Source organism: Syzygium oleosum, unplaced genomic scaffold (assembly GCF_021117445.2).
Source record: "Syzygium oleosum isolate NSW1041296 unplaced genomic scaffold, Sole_v2.1 Sole_v2.17, whole genome shotgun sequence".
NCBI classification, from domain to species: Eukaryota; Viridiplantae; Streptophyta; class Magnoliopsida; order Myrtales; family Myrtaceae; genus Syzygium; species Syzygium oleosum.
The window spans coordinates 7,010,384-7,031,067 of record NW_026607501.1 but is presented as its reverse complement, the minus strand read 5'-3'; the positions used below and the strand labels follow the sequence as shown (position 1 = coordinate 7,031,067).

Below are 20,684 nucleotides of genomic sequence, written 5' to 3'. Positions count from 1 at the left end.
CAATTTTTTGGAACCGGTACTGTTTGGGCCGATTCCCGGTTCCCGGTGTGGAACCGCCCACCCGCCCACCCGGATCGGACCGGTAATATAATAATAATATATATTATTTTATTTAATTTTTAATTAAAAAAATCTGACCAAAAAAAATTAAAAAAAAGAAGAAATTTTGTTATCATGTCTGAAGCTCTTGTGTAGTTGGGATACCTTGGTCATTTTTCCCAATAATTAATGGGTACCTACTTGATTTATGGATGATGTGATTAGTATAATCGATCATAGTGTAGGAATTGTATGAAAAATTATGTTCTTTTTCTTTTGTTCTGTTGATCCGATGTTGGTCCACAGATTTTGTTTTATTTGTCTAGGAAAACTTGTTGAGACCGGTTCCATAGACCCGCCCAAGAACCGGACCGGGCCGGCGGTCCGGTTCTCGGGTAGGTCCATGGAACCGACGGCGATTCTCGGTTCCAATTTTTGGAACCAGGTCTATGTGGCGGTCCACGGTTCCGGGGTGGGAACCGCCCACCCGGACCATGCACACCCCTACTGATAAATCACATCCCTCGCATGAGTATGGGTTAAGAATTTCCCCTTCCTTTTCTCACATTCGGGTCGTATTAATACCCGAGTTCAAGTCACCTTACATGTCCATCTCGCAAGATACTAAGAAAGTAAGAAAGACCGCATTAATTCGAAGCTAGGAGTTTCGTTAGCCCGATGCGCAAGAACATAACTTACATTGGCTAGAAATCTGTATCGTGAAGAACAACAAAGTCCACATTAACCCACCAATGGATGGATGACCATGTTGTTTTTCGCAAGAAGGTTCTAAACCCTAACGCTTTTGTCTCCAAAGACAAAGATGCATTTGTCGGAGTCAACCCAACAGATGGGCCCATTTTGAAAAACGCTGTCCAATGCAATCGCTGTTGCAACTTGCACTGAATTGAGCTCTTGGTCAGCCCTTTTTTCGTCGTTAATGCGACACCGACGTCCTCTTCGGACTATCGATTTACCCCTCTTTAATCGCAAAGCGTCGTCCACCGCCACCCACCTTTTTCACTTTGTTCAATAATATGGTGGAAGAGAGAGGCAAAAGCCAAGTACGCCTCTTGACAAAGAAATAAATAACTACTATGTCTTTTTTTATTTGCTTTTTTGTTTGAAAATAGATAAATGAGAAGGGAAAGCACAAGATTTTACACTGCCATAGTTGAATTCCTTTCTCTCAAATTACCCCGGCTTTCGAATTAGTAGCGGATCAACACTGAACAGAGAATGGAAGATTAGCAGCCTTCTGTTCGAATGAGCAAAATGAGTAGATAATTCTAATAGTAACAGAATCTGAACTGCACGTCTCACTTCTCCCTTCCACAAAGCTAGCGCGATCATCTGGCGACCCAACACAAGTTGGCAGCAAAAGAAGGAATCCACCGATGCAAGTAGCGCTACCTCGACAGCAATCAAGTTTGTTGTACCGGGTTAAAAGTTCTCCCCATGTCTTGGATCTATGTTGTTCCTCCTATCGAAAACACAGGCTGCCATCGAGTTTTTAACTGTCTAGTGCACCGAGTGCTTTCATGTCCTCCAGGAAAGCCATGTACAAGTCATCAATGCTCTTTGGAGCGGTGGAAGATGAACTAACAACCTCTGGCTTCACAACTGTAGGAGTTGCAGGTCGCGGGGCCGCTACTGTCATTGAGACTGCTGGCTTTGGTTTTGATTTTGGAACCACAGACTCTCGCCTCACCTGAGCTTAAGCTATTAGGTGGAGAGAGACCACATGAATATAAAGAGCATTTAGGACCCGTTATCAATCAATATAGGATAATATTTCAACAAACCTGTTGCCACATGAATATGCTCAGCTAAAACTACCAAGTACTGAATATGACACAGAAGGCCAGAAAGGAAGATGCAATGATAGCAGTGAGCAAATGGAGAACGGACATACCATGGCAGTAAGTTCTGGCGTGTGCTGAGCAAGTGGCCTCTTGACAACAGTGGGGGCTGCTGACTTCACATATGATGGCTTCGGGGGTACAGGTGGCCTAATAGCAGTGAGTTCATCTTCTAGCAGAGCGGGTGGTGGACCAGGTGGAAGCGGAGGCCTCATCATCGGAGGGGCTCCGGGTGGAGGGCCATATGGTGGCCTTGGAAGCAAGGGAACCATCATTCCTGGTGGAACCCCTTGGTTGGGAAGCCCGGCAGCAGATAATGGTGGCCGCATATCTGGTGGAGGTGGCGGCGGCCGGAAACGTGACATGCCCGGTGGTAACACATCAGGCTGCATGGTTGGCATCATACCAGGTCTAGGCACTGGCTGGTGTTGCCTTGGACGAGGTGGTGGTGGTGGGACCAAGTTAGTGACATCCTTCTTGTCAGAAGGATTACTGGCTTCATATTCAGGTGAGCCCTCAGATGGATTACCTGCAGACTTCGGTGGCAATCCTGGAGGAGGCGGTGGTAATGGAAGCATGGCAGATACCTTCAGTTGAAAGAAAGGAGGAAAGGTAAACATTAAATTCCATTTACATATATCACTAAAGCCAGCGAGTAATAGCAAGAACATTCAAGTTAAGAGCAAAGACTTGTGCATGCTCGTATCCACATATTACTTTTAAGCTTTAGCTTTTGATCTCCATCAATTTCAGATTTATGGCTTCAGCACACTAGTCTATCTCACTATTCCAGTTGATACTACACATGTATAGGAAGAGTTTACCCGAGCATCCTCAGGTCCCTGGCGATCTGCTGACAATGTAGATAAAATTCTGGAGGAGGTGGCTGAGCAGATTGTTGCGGTCAAAAAATGATATACCAGTTTGGGGTTTTTCGTAGTTTTAACCATTTTCTTTTTTATCCTCTTTTTTTTTCTTTTTTTTTTTGGTGATAAATTAATGGGTTAATATCACGAAAAACCCTAAATTGGTATACATGTGACAAATTTACTCTCAATTAATTTTTTGACCTCAAAAAACCTAACATTCGTTAGTTTTCGTTAAATTTTACTGTCAAATTGTCGAGTTGGATGATACATGGCAATTCTTCTGTTTGCCGCAGGTGTATCAGTTTGAGGTTTTTGGTGATAAAAAAAATTAATTTTGGATAAATTTATCACATGCGTACCAGCTTGAGGATTTTAGTGGTAAAAAAATTATTTTTGCATAAATTTGTTAAATGTGTACAAGTTTGGAGTTTTTCATAATATTAATCCTAAATTAATTTCGTCGCGCACTTATTTAAATAGGATTTTGTTAACGAGTGTCTTGATATACCGAATAAATTTAACTAAATGTGAGAAGTATATAGTTTTTCGAAACATTGATTATGCGTATCTCGAAGGTAATCTGCGCATTAAACAGGTATTTTTTCTTTATTTAGTTGCTTGTGGAGTACTACCGCCTGCCGAACGCTTTTAACAAAACTCAATTAGATGTGCATTTCCTTTTCCGAACTTGCTCTATAAAGATGTCGTTCCCCTTTATGAGGGCAATTTGGTAAGACTATTTGGAAAAAATAAAGGGCAATAATTTATTTTGCAAATTTAATTTCGAAAAAAAAAATGACCAAGAAATATATATTTGCTTTCATTGCCTTTGTGCATATTTATTTTGGGTTAGTGAAGTATTGGGGAGAGGCAGACAGAACCGGCAACTGACATGAAGATGTATGTGAAGGAGAAAAGGTGACAAAATGAGTCGCAATAAGAAAAAGGCGTCATAAAATCGCAAATCGATATCTTGTGATTACACGAAATCATTTCAGTATATTCTTAAAAAAAAAATTGGAATTTCACGAGGTTTTCGACGCTTGATCTGGAGACAAGCCCATCGACCGCTCGATTCATCTCTTTGAGCATGGTCTAGATAATTCAAATTGCGCCCTTCTTGATGTATGGTCTTTATTTCTCGTCCCTTTTATTTCAAAATCCGGTCATCCGTAAGTGTCCTTAGCGATTGACCTTCCTCGACTCGGGGTCAAATTAGTCCTCTTGGTTAAGTGGACAATTAGACCTAGCTTAAATAAGTTTTTTGCAATTTCACCCTTTTTCTTTGGCCATTTTGGTAAAAAACTAAATATTTTGTTTGGCATATTCTTCTTAGGTACAACAAACGTTTTCCTTTTCTTTCTAGTCGGATCTCTTCCGACCCGACCCGACCCTACCCAATCTCTTGGTTCGGGCCAACATGTTACTGTTTGCATGCAAAGGGCCCACAGTTGACCCCATTGGCCCAACTGACATTAGCAGTTCATCGTCTTCTGTGAAAACATGTCATGCGCCTTATTTACATAGTTCAAAGAAATTTCCATGATGATCTTCAACAACTCCCAAGAACACTCGGATCTGCAAGCAAAATTGGAACTCACACTCGGTCGGAATCGGCGGAGAGCACGCATTCGCGTGGAATTACAACGTTTTTTGGGCCACTGGAAAGGGGCTACATGTTGCCCCAGAGGAATAACCACAGGGAGGCAAGTAGGCACACAAACTGCTGTATCTGTAGGCCAACAGGTTTGCACCCGAAGGCGTTGCACTCGGACCCGGGGTCGAGACGTCGGTGACATTTTCTTTCGGGCAAGTGTAGCCACAGCGACTCGGGCGGACGACCCTATATACCCCATTGAAAGCCAGGATGTAAATGTCCTTGCGATTGTCTTCCCCGAAAGAGTAGATATAGTTCAGAGACGGAAGGGAGCTTCCTTGCATGGAGTCGCACTTTATAGGCGAATCTTTCGCGCAGCCGAAGGGTACCTCACTCGAAGTAAAGTTGCCGCTATTGTCTGGAGTCTCCACGCCCGCCCAGAGTGCTCCGGCGTACAAATCCGCATACAAGTACCTAAACAATGCGTGATATTTTAGTTAAGTGGTCCGTTCTGCAGCAACTCAATAGACCAAGACATGCATACAGAACATCCACAGTGAGTACCAAATAAAGACATCAACAATGAGTACCAAATGCACAACATCAAATGCAAATAGACGCTCATCGCTACTAACCTTCCATACATGCACGGATCAGTGGTTGACCGATAAAAGTAGCCGCCGGTTATGGACGCGGATCCTAGCTTGTTATTAACCTGAGAGTGATTATAACCCAGCACAGGAAAAATAAAGTTTGTCGCCTTTATTGAAGTATTTCCATCGGAGGCGTAACGATACGGACCCTCGAAATAATGCCAGCCATAGTTTCCGCCCTTGGTGATTAGATCGACCTCTTCGTATATATCCTGTAGATTACGACGATCGATTTCGAGATTAGTTCAGAGAAAGACTTGAAGTGCCTATCATGATGTCCATCAGTCAATTAGCACTCAAATTATGTACCAGACAGTTTCTGAAAGAACCCCAGCAAAGAGAAACTTAGTTCAGTTAATAGGAAGTGTTTAGCACGAAGCCGGAGGCAGAGACATATTACATTGGCTTTGAAAGTGGTTTTCAGCAAGTAACTATGGCATACACACCGAAGAAACCCTTTACGGTCGAGACGTTTCTTTGACACAAAAACTATGAGTGCTAGCTAAAGATGATGAACGCGAAATTATCTCTAACCTGCCCAACATCTCCACACATAAAGTAGGAAGGCCTTGCCGCATCAAAGCTGCAACGCCATGGATTTCTCATCCCCAGAGTCCAGATCTCCGGCTGCAACTGGTTATCTTCAGTGAAGGGATTATCACTGGGTATAGAGTAGTTTCCCCAGAATCCAAGTTTGTCTATTTGATCAACACCTGAAACAATCCAGAGAAAAAAGCTAGGTTGATTAGACAACACATTCAAAAGAAGATAATACTACAGATGTTGTTACTCACTTGGGATGTTATCGACATCAAGCCTCATGATCTTCCCGAGCAACGATTTTTTGTTCTGGGAGAAGTTGTAGGGGTCGCCCGAGTTATTAGGCGAGCCACCATCTCCCATCATAAAATATAAGTACCCATCGGCGGGTCCAAAGAGGATCTGTCCTCCGTGATGAGCGGTAAATGGAAGGCCCATAGTAAAGATCCTTCTCACTTCAATGGGGTTGGCACTCTTTGCCTGGACAAACAATGAAAGCTTGATCACATAACTGTCCCTTAAAAAGCAACAATGTAAGAGGAGTCGCGGTTGATGTATGTACCAAAGAAGGCTGAGATGCAGAACCATTAACAGAATATTCTGCAATGACAGTTTGGTATTGGCACGGTTGAGCCCCGTTATCAGAAGGTAGCTGCGAAGGGTCACAATTCACATCTGAATTGCACGAACATCTTCCTGTACAACCAGGCCACTTTGACTTGTCACAATTGAACGAAGCAAACAGCCGGCCGTTCTCTGCAAAGTTCGGATGGATTGCAATACCCATCATCCCAAATTCTGTATCGAAATGAACCTCATCAGTCAGGTCTAAAAAGGGACTGGACTGATCAATCTCCAAAGATCCTCCCGATCCCTGCTCGGGAATAGTAGCGAGCCAAATATAACCCTTCTGGTCAGAGAAGAAAGCACGGTTGGAGCCATCAGGATGGGCGGCCATATCAAGATATGACCCATTCCCTATCTTCTCGAGGCACAACCCCTTTGGGAGGCTCGGTGCTTCTGTGCTATTCAGCTTAACAGGCTCACCATCGAAACATACAGAATCATCAAGTGATGCTCCACCAAACGCATAGCAGAAATCTCCTTTGGACTGCCAAAATGCAGTCAGTTTGGTGAAGCTGGCATTGACCGGTATTCCGGCTTGTCCTTGTAAGGAAGGTGCAAAGGGTGAGTTGAATATCGGTACGTTTTGACACGTATCCCATACTGTGGAGCAGAAGTCGGTCTCTGCTTGGTTGGACTGCGATGAATTGGCCGAAACAGTCGAATTGCACAGGATAGGAACTGGCCGAGGCACAGAACCTACCGTGAATAACTCGGCGGAGAAAGGATCACATTTCTGTGAGCCGTGATAGAGGGAAAACGGATGAGTCCACAATTTTATTAAAGATTCACCGAGAGCAATAAAAAGCAAATCAAATAAATTTGAATGAGTGTCATTTGAAGAATTTTTCTCATCATGGGCTAAGTGAGTATTATGACACAGGAGATAAACTCGTGTGATTTCTGGATGGGAAACTTTGACTAGGTTATGATCAATGGCTAAGTGAGCATCATGAGAGCTATAGCATCTTCGATCCACTATCCGATAATGAAAACAATCATGTTGCCCAAAAGTCACTATTGCCTCATTAGAACTTTTCTTCGGAAATCAACGTCCATATAGAGATGTGCAAAAATTTCAGTCAAAGTATGAGCCCAAAATCTCAGCTTCCGTTCAACAGCCAACAGGCAATTTTAACAAACAGGGCAAGCAAAGGGCGTACCGCGCAGAGGATTGATTTCAAAATCGACGCGCAAGCAGAATTGGATACATTCATGGCTTGAAACTGCTTCTGCAATAGCGAATCTTCGGTGGAGTTGCAGCATGTGCTTCCATTGTAAGGGCAGAATGTCAGTGGAGTTGTCTGGGTACTTGGTGATCCTATTAGCATTACAGGAAGATATCGAGAGGATTCAGACAATTACGCATTTCTTGCACAACATTTCATGGCAAAAGCAAATCGTGAACTCTAAAAATGCAAAATGAAAAAGAAAGCAAGGAGAGAGAAATTGAACTTACTGGAATCAGTGCATAGAGGAAGAGAAGCAGTGGGACTAGGAAACATCAGCTGAGAGCTAGAAACCAGAATGACAAGAGCAAGAAGACCACCCATCAAATACCAGAATCACCAGAAACCCCAAAAAATGGTTTTTTCACATCACCCTCTGCACTTGTTATACACCCGGTGAAAGATTTGAAAGGCACAGCTCCAAATTGACACTTGGAAACATTTATCTACAGAGAAACCAAAGCTTTAGGTGGTTTGAACATTCTGAGCACTGTCAACTACTCTCTATCTTCCTTTATTTCACTCCATTATTGGCCCCATCTCTCTCTCTCTCTCTCTCTCTCTCTCTCTCTCTACATAATCTCTCGAGAACAGGATCCAGAAGCGGGAAATATAAACAATTCTTGCTGTCTCTTTAGCCAGAGTTTTCTCTCTCTCTGAGTCACGACTCCCTAGCCTTTAGACTTTTTCTATTGTGCAAATCGCTGGGCGGAAACAGATCTCCACAAATCTTGAAAATTAGAGACAGAGGTGGTGCCGGGGAGACTCCACAGTTGACTTTTACATGAATAAGCTTTCCCTCTTCATTTTTCAATCCAAGAATTTAGTTGGGGTGGTTGAGAAGGAACCCTCCCCCATGTTCTCAGCCCCAAGTTGGCATTGGAAATCTTGGTTGTCTTCTTGTGTCGTGTGTTGTGACCCCATCCATCGCCTCTTCTCTGCGAGCTCAAACGGTATTCCACTTCCACAAGCCCAAAAAGACAAACGAACTTCAAGAAACTTGCCAAATATGCACACAAACACAATACACAACTCCACTCGCGCTTTGAGTCGAACAGAGGCTGAAAACCAAGACTTCCCACATGTCATGATGATGGCATAATGTCCTTTTCTTGCTAAATATGCATTAAACAGATAAGAAAAGAGAGCAGAAATGCTAGCACGTGAAAACTACAGATGGTTCTTGCATAAGATTAGATTCTGTTCACTGCCGACAATGAGGATGGTAAAAGATTTCCTCTCTTTTCTTTATGTCTTTTGCATCTTTTCACAGGATCAAACGCGAGGACCCAGAGACGGGGCAAACGAGCGAAAAACGAGTGTCGTGCCTGTCCAGGCAAACTCTTCTAGATAAAACTTAAAAAGGGTCGTCACATGCGCATCGTCACTGTCAGACGATACCTCTGCACGTCTGTAATAAACGATTAACTAATGCAATAGTCAAGGGTTTTGGCTTTCTTTATATGTTAATCTGATATCAATTCAAGTGAGGGAAACGCGCAAGAGAGGGCGAGGATTTGAGAGCGAAAATGGTGTGTGAATATGACCCAGATGACCATTTCTTCCTCCGTTTTCGTTCTCTGGTTCACAAAGAGAACGAAAAAGAGAAGTAGCTTTTTCTTCTTGGCCTGTCCTCAGGCGAGGATGAAGCCAAGAAAGAATTTTGTTCAGATGGGCAAATGTGAAAAGGAAAAAGATGAAGAGGGTTTTTGAAGCTTTGACTTTTTGAGAAAGAGACGCTTTTCTGCATTGCAGCACTCTTCACATCGACTCTGAGAAGTTAGAAAGTCACCATTATATCGTTGTTCTATTGATGTCGTGGTGTTTGGTAGCGTCTGTAGCTACTTCAAGACCGGGATTATAGTAGAGCAACATTCTTTCTTCCAACTCAAGTCAGATAAGTAGTGATTTGCAAATTACAAGGTAAAGGAGAAAACTGTCCAAAAAATTATAAACCTATTGTACATTGGCTAATTCAATTTTTAAATTTTTAATTGTGGCAATCTAGTCCTTAACTTTTTGACGATTTGCTAATTTAGTCCTAAATCTTTTGATATGCCAATATAATCCTAAACTTTTTACGTAGGCCATCTAGCCAAATATCCAAATAATATTGTTATGACTAAATTGGTAAATTTTCAAAATTTTGAGGATTAAATTGACACAAAGAAAGGTCTAGAATTAAATCAATAAATCGTCAATAGGTATAGGATTAAATAAGCACAATTAAAATATTTATAACCGAATTTAGGACTTTTTGGATAATCATCATTCCCAAGGTAATGAGATGCTACTTTTTCAATTTATCAGATCGACTTACAGTTAAATCACATCCCTCGTGCGAGTATGGGTTAAGAATAAGCCGAACTCTCGTCTTTGCCCTTCCATTTTTCACATTTGGGTAGTCTTCATACTCAAGTTCAAGTCACCCTACAATACATGTCCATCTCGCAAGATACTAAGAAAGTAAGAAAGACCGCGTTAATTCGAAGCTACGAGTTTCGTTAGCCCGATGTGCAAGAACATAACTTACATAGGCTAGAATCTGTATTTTGAAGAACAACAAAGTCCACATTAACCCGCCGATAGATAGATGACCATGTTGTCAGAGTCAACCCAACACATGGGCCCAATTTTGAATAACAATATCCAACGAAGTTGCGGTTGCCACTTGCACTGAATTGAGCTCTTGGTCTGCCCTTTTTCGTCGTTAAAGCAACACCGACGTCCTCTTTGGAGTTTCGTTTTGTCCCGCTTAGGGCGTTTTTTACAACCGGCCAAATAGTAACTATTTCTATTTTTTATTCTCAAAATTATTTTTGGAACAGAAATTCATTTGGTAAATTTTTTGTTCCCGGACACGAATTTGCAAAAATTTGTTCCCAAAATCAATTTTGGAATAAAATTAAGAAACAAAAAAAAAGTTGCTTTCTGATTCTCGAAACAAGAATCAGAAATGGAAAATAATTTTTTTTTTCTTCATCTTCTTGACTTGTGGCCGGCTGCCAGCGACCGACCACAGGCTAGGGCCGACGAGGGCTATAGCCTGCGAGCCGCCCTCACCGAATCTGGCGAGGGCAGCGGTGAGGGTCCAACCCTCGCTGGCGAGGGCAGCACTCACCCAAGCTGCGAGCCGTCCTCACCGAATCTGGCGACGGCAACGGTGAGGGTCCAACCCTCGCCTGTTCCGGTGAGGGCGTGAGGGCCGCGACGCCCTCGCCGGTCCTGGACTTTGACTGGTCGCCGACGCCGGCGACCTGGCCATGGCCAAGGAAGGGAAAGAAAAAGAAAAAGAAAAAATTATTATTAAAATATTATTAATAAAAAGAAATTTTGTGCGGTTACCAAACGCATTTATATTCTTTTTATATTCCAAGAATAAAAATTTTGGGCAATTACCAAATACCTTCAAATGCTTAGAAATTATTTCCGAACACAAAATAAAAAAAAATTATTTTTTAACAAAAATTATTTTCGAGAACAGAATGATTGCGACAAACGCACCTTTAATCGCAACGCATCGTCCATCGCCACCCACCTTTTTCACTTTATTCAATAATATGGTGGAAAAGAGAAGCAAAAGCCAAGCACGCCTCTTGACAAAGATATAAATTAACTACTTTGTCGTTTTGATTTGCTTTTTTGTTTGAAAGTTTATAAATAAGAAGGGAAAGCATAAGATTTTACACTACCAAAGTTGAATTCCTCTCTCAAATTACCCCGGCTTTCGAATTAGTAGCGGATCAACACTGAACAGAAAAATGGAAGATTAGCAGCCTTCAGTTCGAATGAACAAAATGAGAAGATAATTCCAATAGGAACAGAATCTGAACTGCACGTCTCACTTCTCCCTAACCTCAAAGCTAGCGATAATCTGGCGACCCGACATAAGTTGGCAGCAAAAGAAGGAATCTACCGATGCAAGTAGCGCTACCTCGACAGCATTCAAGTCTGTTGTACCAGGTTTAAAGTTCTCCCCGTGTCTTGGATTTATGTTGTTCCTCCTATTGAAAACACAGGCTGCCATCGAGTTTTTAACTGTCCAGTGCACCGAGTGCTTTCATGTCCTCCAAGAAAGCCATGTACGAGTCATCAATGCTCTTTGGAGCGGTGGAAGATGAACTAACAACCTCTGGCTTCACAACTGTAGGAGTTGCAGGTCGCGGGGCCGCTACTGTCGTTGAGACTGCTGGCTTCGGTTTTGATTTTGCAACCACAGACTCTCGCCTCACGCGAACAGATGCAGGAACCTGTTGCCACATGAATATGCTCAGCTAAAACTACCAAGTACTGAAAATGACACCTAAGGCCAGAAAGGAAGATGCAATGATAGCAGTGAGCAAATGGAGAATGGACTCACCATGGCCGTAAGTTCTGGCGTATGCTGAGCAAGTGGCCTCTTGACAACAGTGGGGGCTGCCGACTTCACATATGATGGCTTCGGGGGTACAGGTGGCCTAATAGCAGCGAGTTCATCTTCTAGCAGAGCGGGTGGTGGACCAGGTGGAAGCGGGGGCCTCATCATCGGAGGGGCTCCGGGTGGAGGGCCATATGGTGGCCTTGGAAGCAAGGGAACCATCATTCCTGGTGGGACCCCTTGGTTGGGAAGCCCGGCAGCAGATAATGGTGGTCGCATATCTGGTGGAGGTGGCGGCGGCCGGAAACGTGACATGCCAGGTGGTAACACATCAGGCTGCATGGTTGGGATCATACCAGGTCTAGGCACTGGCTGTTGTTGCCTTGGAGGAGGTGGTGGTGGTGGGACCAAGTTAGTGACATCCTTGTTGTCGGAAGGATTACTGGCTTCATATTCAGGTGAGCCCTCAGACAGATTACCTGCAGACTTCGGTGGCAATCCTGGAGGAGGCGGTGGTAATGGAAGCATGGCAGATACCTTCAGTTGAAAGAAAGGAGGACAGGTAAACATTAAATTCCATTTACATATATCACTAAAGCCAGCGAGTAATAGCAAGAACATTCAAGTTAAGAGTAAAGACTTGCGCATACTAGTATTTACATATTACTTCTAAACTTCAGCTTTTGATATCCATCAATTTCATATTTAAGACTTCAGCACACTAGTCTATCTCACTATTGCAGTTGATACTACACATGTATAGGAAGAGTTTACCTGAGCATCCTCAGGTCCCTGGCGATCTGCTGACAATGTAGATAAAATTCTATCATTTAACCCAGGAGGAGGTGGCTGAGCAGATTGTTGCGGAGGTGGAGGCAGTGGAGGTAAAGGGCCAGTTGTGACAGGTTCTTTAGGTGGTGGACCAGGAGGAGGAGGGGGACCTGGAGGTGGTGGAGGCAAAGGAGTACTGACATTGGTGGCAGCAGGCCTTGGTGGCAATGGAGGAGGAGGAGGTAGAGGCAAAGATGCGGCTAAGGCAGGGGCATCACCAGAGGCCAATGGCAGAGGAGGAGGAGGAGGAGGTGGAGGAGGGGGCGGAACTGCAGAAGGATCATCCTCTGCGCCTGAATTAGATGATGATGCACCTGCAGAAGTGCCTGCAGAAGCAGCAGATAATGGAATTCTAGGTCCTGCAGCACAAAGTTGATAACTCAGAAAAATGACAAGAGAGCATGTAAAAGCAAAGAATAAGAAAAAAAAAATTACCTATTGATGATTTAAACATTGGAGGCTTCCCAGGTGGTGGGGCTCCTGTGGGATTGAGAGTAGGATGGTAGTATACTGAATCCTGCACCAAAAATGGAGATCATGTCAGGGATGTAAATAGAAAAAGGATCTAAAGTTTGAAATTACTTATGAATTACCTCAGGCTTGGGATGCTTGACTCTCTCTTCATCTGCACTTGCCCTTCTTCGAGGGGGTCCCAGATGGCTGCAAATCCAAAAAACTCACTATTTCTAGAGAAGGCATTTCTCAATACACAAAAATAAAGACTAAAAACAATATGAATGTGCAAATTAAACAAAGAAATACAGCCTACCTAAACATGACAGGGGTTTCACCCTTTTCACGCATCTTCTCTTCGTATTCCTGTACAATAACACAAAACAGCCCGCTCATTACTGGTGGCCAGATTAGGTTAGTTGACACTCTCTGTTCCATTTTAAAGATGGTACAGTAAAAGAATATTGTGCAAAGAGAAGATAGTCCGATGGAGAGAACATTCTGAAAAGAAAAGAAACACTCAACCATCTGATTACATTTCAAAGAACTTCACGCATCAATAATGCATTTTACATTAAACAAAGGGTGAAGAATGCTCCAATTAGATTGTCCCATTTCTTCATCAACTTTTAAATTCACCCAATCAGGAAAGGGGGCAAAAATGTATGTGAACAATTCTTAAGCAGCACCATTCAAACATCAACATTGTCAAATCAATATCTTCATCCTCTGCTATGTATTTGACGGGAAAAAGGTGCTGCCAAGTACTAATTTAATTGAAAATGAAAGAATTATTCAAAATACCACCCATTAAAGGCATCATCATCTTCTCAAACAGATAGTTAGCAATATTTTTATGTTACCCCTTGTGACAGCTAAATCACCTCTCCGAACAACAATCGTCTAGCCAATCATCCAATTAGCTTGGAGATATGCGAAAAATAGGAATCCTTCCCTCAGAGCTGATTAAATTGATAGTTAAAAAGGGATTACCCAGAGACTCAGAAGCCAGATTCATACCAAGGACCACAAGAACTATATCACAAGCTGTCCATCAGTCTTGTCTATTATCCTGTAAATAACACGACACTCTCAAGTTCTAATGTTTACAAAGCCGAATATAAGAAACTGAAATATAAAATCGACTTTTTCAGAGTAAGGCCACACCTGCTTTTCCTTCTGCCAGAATGTCTCAATTTTATCGTATTTTTATCAAGCATGTGCTGTTTTAGTTGGAGATTTATAAAGTTCTCATTTTCATTAAATCTTAGTCTATCAAATCTTGATGTTAACTAAGAACATGAGTGAAAAAATTTAGCATTTGCCAACAGACATAGAGTAAAAGTAAAGAAAGCTCACAGAAACAAACAAAAAAGGAGGTAAGGGAAGGTTAACATCATCAGCAACGCCTGTCCTGAGATCCTGTACCTCATTTCTCTACTATCCTCTACCAAAACAAACCAATTGTCAATTCATCCAGCAAAGATACAAAGGGCAGGAAGAACACGAGAGGTTCATCCCTACAAATCACGTCCTAGGCTTTTGTGTCATAGATGGAAGCAGGAAGCTACACAGAGTTGGTAGCAACCACCCCTCATTATATGCAATGCAAGCATGCTTAGCACTAACTTTAGACAAAAAGCCATAGTTTGAAGGAAAGAAAATCATTCCACATTCTCGAGCATAAATTTAAACGAAAAGATAATCATTATAAAAGTGACTGGCTAGCAAGACTTTCACTCAATCACAAGACAAAGCATCTATATGTCAATCAATGCACTAGCGTCGCTTGTGGATTTTTTTGGTGAGATAAAAATGCATTGATAGGGAACTGTTCAAGTACATCATTTACAATACAAAAACAGGAAAAAGAAATTGAAAAGACAAACCTTCTTCATAAATAAACAATAGAAGGAGGAATATTGAGTTATTTCTGTGCCACAATGAAGGATATAACTACAGAAGCATAACGTCATCCAGAATAATATCTAATCAAGTCCTGGAATTTCCTGAAATTCCTATAGACGTGATCGTTTACTTGAAAACATAGGACTTCACAATTTTAAAGAAACATGAAAGAACATAAATAAACATACCTTTCTCTTCTTTAGAACAAGATTAAGTGTGTCTTCCAGTTGTCTCTTCTTGTGCTTTCTAGCTTTATCCAGAGCACCATCAGCTTCTGCAACAACAACAAAAAAAGTGCACTTGACCTATCAGAAGAGGCTATGAAAACAAGCTGCAGCCACAAACCAGAATGAAAAAAGAATTTACATTGAAATACAAGAACAAACACAAGGATGAAATTCTACAAAGCCTGAGAGAAATGTGCAATTTGCCAAACTCTCTTCCCTCGTCAATAGAAGTGCAAAACACAAGCAAAGATTTAAGACACAGGCAAAAAAACACAAATCGAAACAGAAAGAGAGGGTAATAGAATATTGGTTGGGACATCAAGCCTATTCTGGTCCAAAAAATTAGTAGTTTGTTACAATAGTAATCACATCACACCTAATGGGCCAGCCCATCAACCCGATTTAGGATTGGGTGATCAGGCACAGCAAACACATACCATTTCAGGCCCTTGTAAAGCAAAGGCATGGAATATTGTATCGAAATTCCCCAATTTTGAGCAAGTCAAAAGATGCGATGTTGTTTACAAAATCCAAAAGATAAAAAGGAAACAAGATACAAGCAATTTGCTAAACATGCAAGAAATTCTTGCTATTTCTATATGCTGAAAACCTACATTCAAAATATCCCTCAACCAATCAAAGCACGATCAACATATAAGAAGCACATGATCTATGTTCAATATATAATCACAAACTTTTCCTCAAGGGTTGCCTCTAAGAGTGACAAATAAAACTCCAGATTGCATGTGATTAATCATCTCCCTGCAAGGAGTACTTTTCTTGCACTCTCCACACATTTTGCTTCCAACAAGAATTTGTGCTTGCCTCATTCAATACCATGTGTTTTGTTCAACAAAAAAGAACATTAGGTCTAATGAGCTTTGATGTTGTAAATTAGTAATTAATGAAAATTCTAACATTTTTTTGTAACTCTTTCTACTGAGTAATTCATTGGAAGTTTTTTATTATTTTATCTCGATATGACAATGATGTAGTTGATAACATTGAAAAGATCCCTATGTAATATAAAAACAACAATCGAGAATTTTCGAAGTGTCGTCCAGTTCCTACATAATATGAACTAAGAATTCCAAACTTATTTTGTTCAAAAGATCAAGATTCATATAAAATAGGATATAATTTGAAGAATAACCAAAATACATGTTATATTTTTACACAAATTAAAAAAATTCACGCCTGTGCAACACACGGAATGCTACTAGTATTGCCTATTACAATGCCTTCATGTCTCGGTCATCAAAACTGCACAAAAAACAAAAGTTGGAGCACGCTGAGCTAGTGACATGGCATCTTTTGCAAAGTCACCACTGTATTAATTGTCACATAGACGAAGAAGACTTCTCCACTGAAACCCCATCAGGCCATCACTATACAAAGCTCGCTACCCGTTTCTCTACGCTGTCGATGTCACTACATTCCATTTGTGATATTGTCCTTCTCTAACAGATAGGATAAGTATTTTCTTCCTTATAGAACGAATAGCATAATTACTTTTGAAGTGAGTGTGACCGGTTCTCTAGACTTACAAACTTCATCCAATAAAATGTGTCATTTGACAAGCACAATTAGATGCCAATGGACAGACACTCATTTTTACTTAAAACATAACATAGGATTACATTATTCACAATGGGTTTGCACCCCTTCTGGTGCCCTATAGAGCCAGTACTGAACTAAGTTAGGACTACATCTAAGCCCACCCACTCCCGGAAGACCAGGAAGTAGTTCATATAAGCATCGCTTCGAGAAAAATAAGCCAGAGAACGGTAACATCAAGCCAGTCACGCAAACTTCAAAGTTCTAACTACCATCTACATTCAATTCTACATTCAATCAAGGGAGAAGTTGCATTCAACAAGTAACGAGAGCATAAAGACAATCTCGATAAACCATCACATCTCGGCATCTCTAAAACTAACAAGCTTGCGAACGGAACGAGTTAGAAATCGACAAATTCCAACACTTACTCATCAACTCTAGCTTCTCAATCTGCTCCTTCAAGGTGTCGGGGTCCTTCTTCAGAATCCCCACCTCCCTCACCTTCTTCCTCTCCTTCTTGTTCTGGAACAACAAAAACCACAGACAGCAACACGAGCTCATAAAATCAGACAGAGCGATCGCCAAATACGCTAATTCTACACCGAGAATCACCCGGCGACGAGGAGCGAAAAATTCACGCGCCGGGGTGCACAATCAGCCAAAACCTAATGACATGCCATGCCAATCGCTTCGAGGCAGTGAGGAATCAAGTCCCCCCCAAAAAAAAAAAAGCTAGGGCAAAGCGAACTCCACGAACACGATAACCAAATAGACAACTCGAAAAGCGAACAGGAATCAAATCAAATCACCCGTTTCAATTCCTTCTTGCGAAGCTCCTTCCGGTACGCGTCCGTCGGGTTCATCACCTTCCCTCCCTTCGTCGTCTTCATCTCTCTCCCTTGCCGTGCGGGTTCGCGAGGGGCGATGATCGGAGCGCGCGAGAAGGGATCGATTCGACGGCGGATTCGGCTATCGGAAGAACGAACGAGCGAGCGAGCAACCACCGTCGCGGCGGCCAAAAACCACCAGACCCGAATGCGTGCAGCAGAGAGGGGCAGAGCTCACCACCGGCGGAGGAGGAGGGCCGAAAGGCACGAAAATACGCCTCTCCTCGTCGCAGCTCCGAGACGCGAATCACCGCGCGCCACGTGTCCAAAGCGACGAGATTGCCCCTTGATGTTCGGCCCGTTCCCTCGGGAGAGCTCCGTAGCTGGTGAGCGCGGGCCCAATTAAAATTCAAGGCCCAATTCGGTGATGCGGGTCGGGCCTGCGCGCGGAAGCTAGCTCGTCGCAAGATGAGACGACCAAGCCCACACGAAGGAAAATTACAAAAAAAGTTCTAAGGGCGCATGGAATCCATTCTGGAGCAGAATTTCGCTCCAGAATGCGAGAGAATAGAAATGCGTTTGTTAAAATAATTTTGGAATGCGTTAAGAAGCGATTTTGCGTTACGGAATAAAAGCGCGTTTGGTAAAACTTCATTCTTTTTTTTCTAGAATGAATTTTCTTCAGAATGAGTTTTGGCTAAAAAGAAAGCTACTTTTTGTAGCTTTCTTCCGAGAAATGCGTTCTAGCCCAAATTTATTTTACAAGAAATAAAAAATTTCAAAAAAAAAAAATCAAAAATTTCAAAATTTCACAAAATGGCAAGATACTGTGGCCATCCACTTTGAGTGAAATTTAAATTTTTGAGTCTTAAAAAAAATTAAAAAATCAAAAATTTCAAAATTTCACGAATGGCTAGAATACGCAGTGGTACCCACTTCGATGAAATTTAAATTTTTGAGGTGCCAAAAAAATAAAAAAAAAATCAAAAACTTCAAAACTTCACATAATAGCTTAGAATACGTGCCATCCACTTTGAGTGAAATTTAAATTTTTGAGGTGCCCAAAAAAAATCAAAAATTTCAAAACTTCACAAAATGGCTTAAAATACACATGTGGCCACCTCTTTAAGTGAAATTTAAATTTTTGAGGTGCCCAAAAAAAAAAAAAAATAATAAAAAAATAAAAATTTTCAAAGCTTCATGAAAATGGCTAAAATACGCGTAGCCACCACTTTGAGTGAAATTTAAATTTTTGAGGTGCCAAAAAATAAAAAAAATAAAAAATTTCAAAACTTACGAGAATGGCTTAGAATATACGTAGCCACCACTTTGAGTAAAATTTAAATTTTTGAGGTGCCCAAAAAAATAAAAAAAATAAAAAAATAAAAAAATTCAAAACTTCACAAAATGGCAGAATCTTGGCACCACTTTGAGTGAAATTTAAAATTTTTAGGTGCCAAAAAATTAAAAAAATCAAAAATTTCAAAACTTTATAGAATGGCTTATAATACATGTGGCCACCCACTTTGAGTAAAATTTAAATTTTTTTAGGTACAAAAAAATCAACAAATCAAAACAGATTTACATTAAATCAATTTCGGAACAGAATTAGATGTTTTACAAAGCAGATTTCTCCTCCACAGATCAATTTATGGAAAGAATTCAGAAATCAATTTACGGCAAGAATTTGATTTCCATTGCAATTGTGTCAATTCAGTCTTAAATCTTTTTTTTGGCCAATTCAATCCTAAGCCTTTTGCAATTGTACCAATTTAGTCCATCCGGCCACTTTTGGCCGGCCAACACTGACGTGGACGCCAACCGGCTGACATGGCAATATTTCAATAATTTTTTTTTATTTTTTTCCTTTCTCTTTTTTTTTTTCTTTCCTTCTTCCCCCTGGCCGGTCCGGCCAGGGGGAGGTTCGCCGACGAGGTGACCTTGCTGGCCACTTGGGAGGCTCGCCCTCGCGAGAGCCGGCAAGGGCGAGCCTCGCCGTCGCCGGGTGAGCCTCGCCTAGCTTTGGCGAGGGCCGGCGAAGGGCGGAGCCTCGCCATGGCTGGGCGAGCTCTGCCCTCGCCGTCGCTGGGCAAGTTCAACCTCGCCCAAATCTGGCGAGGTCGAGCTTCGCCATGGCTATGGACGAGGTCAAGCTCGCCCAGCCATGGCGAGCTCTGCCCTCGCCTCGCCCAGCAACGGCGAGGCTCGCCCTCGCCAGTGCCGATGAGGGTGAGCCTCCCCAGTGACCAACGAGGGCGAGCCTCTCGAGTGGCTGGCGAGACCTCGCCGGCCTTAGCCCCTGGCCGGTCCAACCACTGAATCGGGGGAAGAAGGAAAGGCAAAAAAAAAAAACAAAGAAAGGAAAAAAAATAAAAAAAAATTCTAGCTCCACCCTCGCCGTTGCACAGCCATGGCGAGGCTCGACCTTGCTAGATTTGGGCGAGGTTGAGCTCGCCTAGCCATGGCAAGCTCCGCCCTCGCCGGAGCTGGGTGAGGCTCGCCCTCACCAGTCCCCAGGATCGGCAAGGTCACCTCACTGGCGAGCCTCCCCCTGACTGGCCAGGGGGAAATAGGAAAGAAAAAAAAAAGAGAAAGGAAAAAAATAAAAATATATATTAAATATTGCCACGTTAGCCAGCCGACGTCCACGTCAGCGCCGACAGGCCAAAAGTGGCCGGATGGACTGAATTGGCACAATTGCAATAAGTTTAGGACTTTTTTGGTAATTTTCCCCCCACACAATCCTCGTTTGTGGGCAAATTACACTCAACGACCCGGCTCAAAAGGCCAAGACTTAGACACGCCGCTAATAATCCGACCGTATCGGTTTTAAGGGTGATCGGTTTCAAGGTGATCAGGTTTCAAAGATGAAACCTGAAATCTACCTCGTTTTCCGATCCTAGGGTCTACTCGGGAACGGGTTTCTTCTTCTTCTTCTTCTTCTTCTTTGTTTTATTTTTAAAAAAAATCAAGACAAATAGCAGTCACAACAAAATATATTGAGCAACAAATCGGTTCAAAGTAAAATATCCGTACAAAACATACAGAAATTTGGAATACCAGTTCCAACCAAAATTTGGAATCGAAAACCAGACCTCTTTCTATTGG

The 20,684-nt window shown here is 42.1% G+C and overlaps 3 protein-coding genes across 5 annotated transcripts; all 3 read right to left on the bottom strand.

The window, feature by feature from the left end:
• Positions 1–1,864: 1,864 nt before the first annotated feature.
• Positions 1,865–2,777, bottom strand: LOC115664668 (protein EARLY FLOWERING 5-like). Its single transcript, XM_056319066.1, has 2 exons — positions 2,726–2,777; positions 1,865–2,488 (listed from the first exon to the last, which is right to left on the bottom strand). The coding sequence occupies exon 2, from the start codon at positions 2,477–2,479 to the stop codon at positions 1,865–1,867; it is 615 nt and encodes a 204-aa protein (XP_056175041.1). The 5' UTR covers positions 2,480–2,488; positions 2,726–2,777.
• Positions 2,778–4,334: 1,557 nt separating this feature from the next.
• Positions 4,335–8,349, bottom strand: LOC115664667 (HIPL1 protein-like). Its single transcript, XM_056319075.1, has 7 exons — positions 7,644–8,349; positions 7,348–7,505; positions 6,123–6,920; positions 5,815–6,040; positions 5,555–5,733; positions 5,003–5,232; positions 4,335–4,841 (listed from the first exon to the last, which is right to left on the bottom strand). The coding sequence occupies exons 1-7, from the start codon at positions 7,735–7,737 to the stop codon at positions 4,412–4,414; spliced, it is 2,115 nt and encodes a 704-aa protein (XP_056175050.1). The 5' UTR covers positions 7,738–8,349; the 3' UTR covers positions 4,335–4,411.
• Positions 8,350–11,163: 2,814 nt separating this feature from the next.
• Positions 11,164–17,821, bottom strand: LOC115678947 (protein EARLY FLOWERING 5). Of its 3 annotated transcripts, XM_056319076.1 has the most exons (9): positions 17,559–17,821; positions 17,178–17,271; positions 15,151–15,236; positions 13,371–13,420; positions 13,195–13,261; positions 13,037–13,118; positions 12,545–12,960; positions 11,774–12,307; positions 11,164–11,663 (listed from the first exon to the last, which is right to left on the bottom strand). In XM_056319076.1, exons 1-9 carry the CDS (start codon positions 17,637–17,639, stop codon positions 11,448–11,450), a joined length of 1,626 nt encoding a protein of 541 aa, XP_056175051.1. In that variant the 5' UTR covers positions 17,640–17,821; the 3' UTR covers positions 11,164–11,447. The 3 variants fall into 3 exon arrangements, with proteins under 3 accessions (XP_056175051.1, XP_056175052.1, XP_056175053.1); XM_056319077.1 differs by lacking the exons at positions 15,151–15,236; positions 17,178–17,271; positions 17,559–17,821 and adding an exon at positions 14,048–14,132; XM_056319078.1 differs by lacking the exons at positions 15,151–15,236; positions 17,178–17,271; positions 17,559–17,821 and adding an exon at positions 14,075–14,094.
• Positions 17,822–20,684: the final 2,863 nt, after the last annotated feature.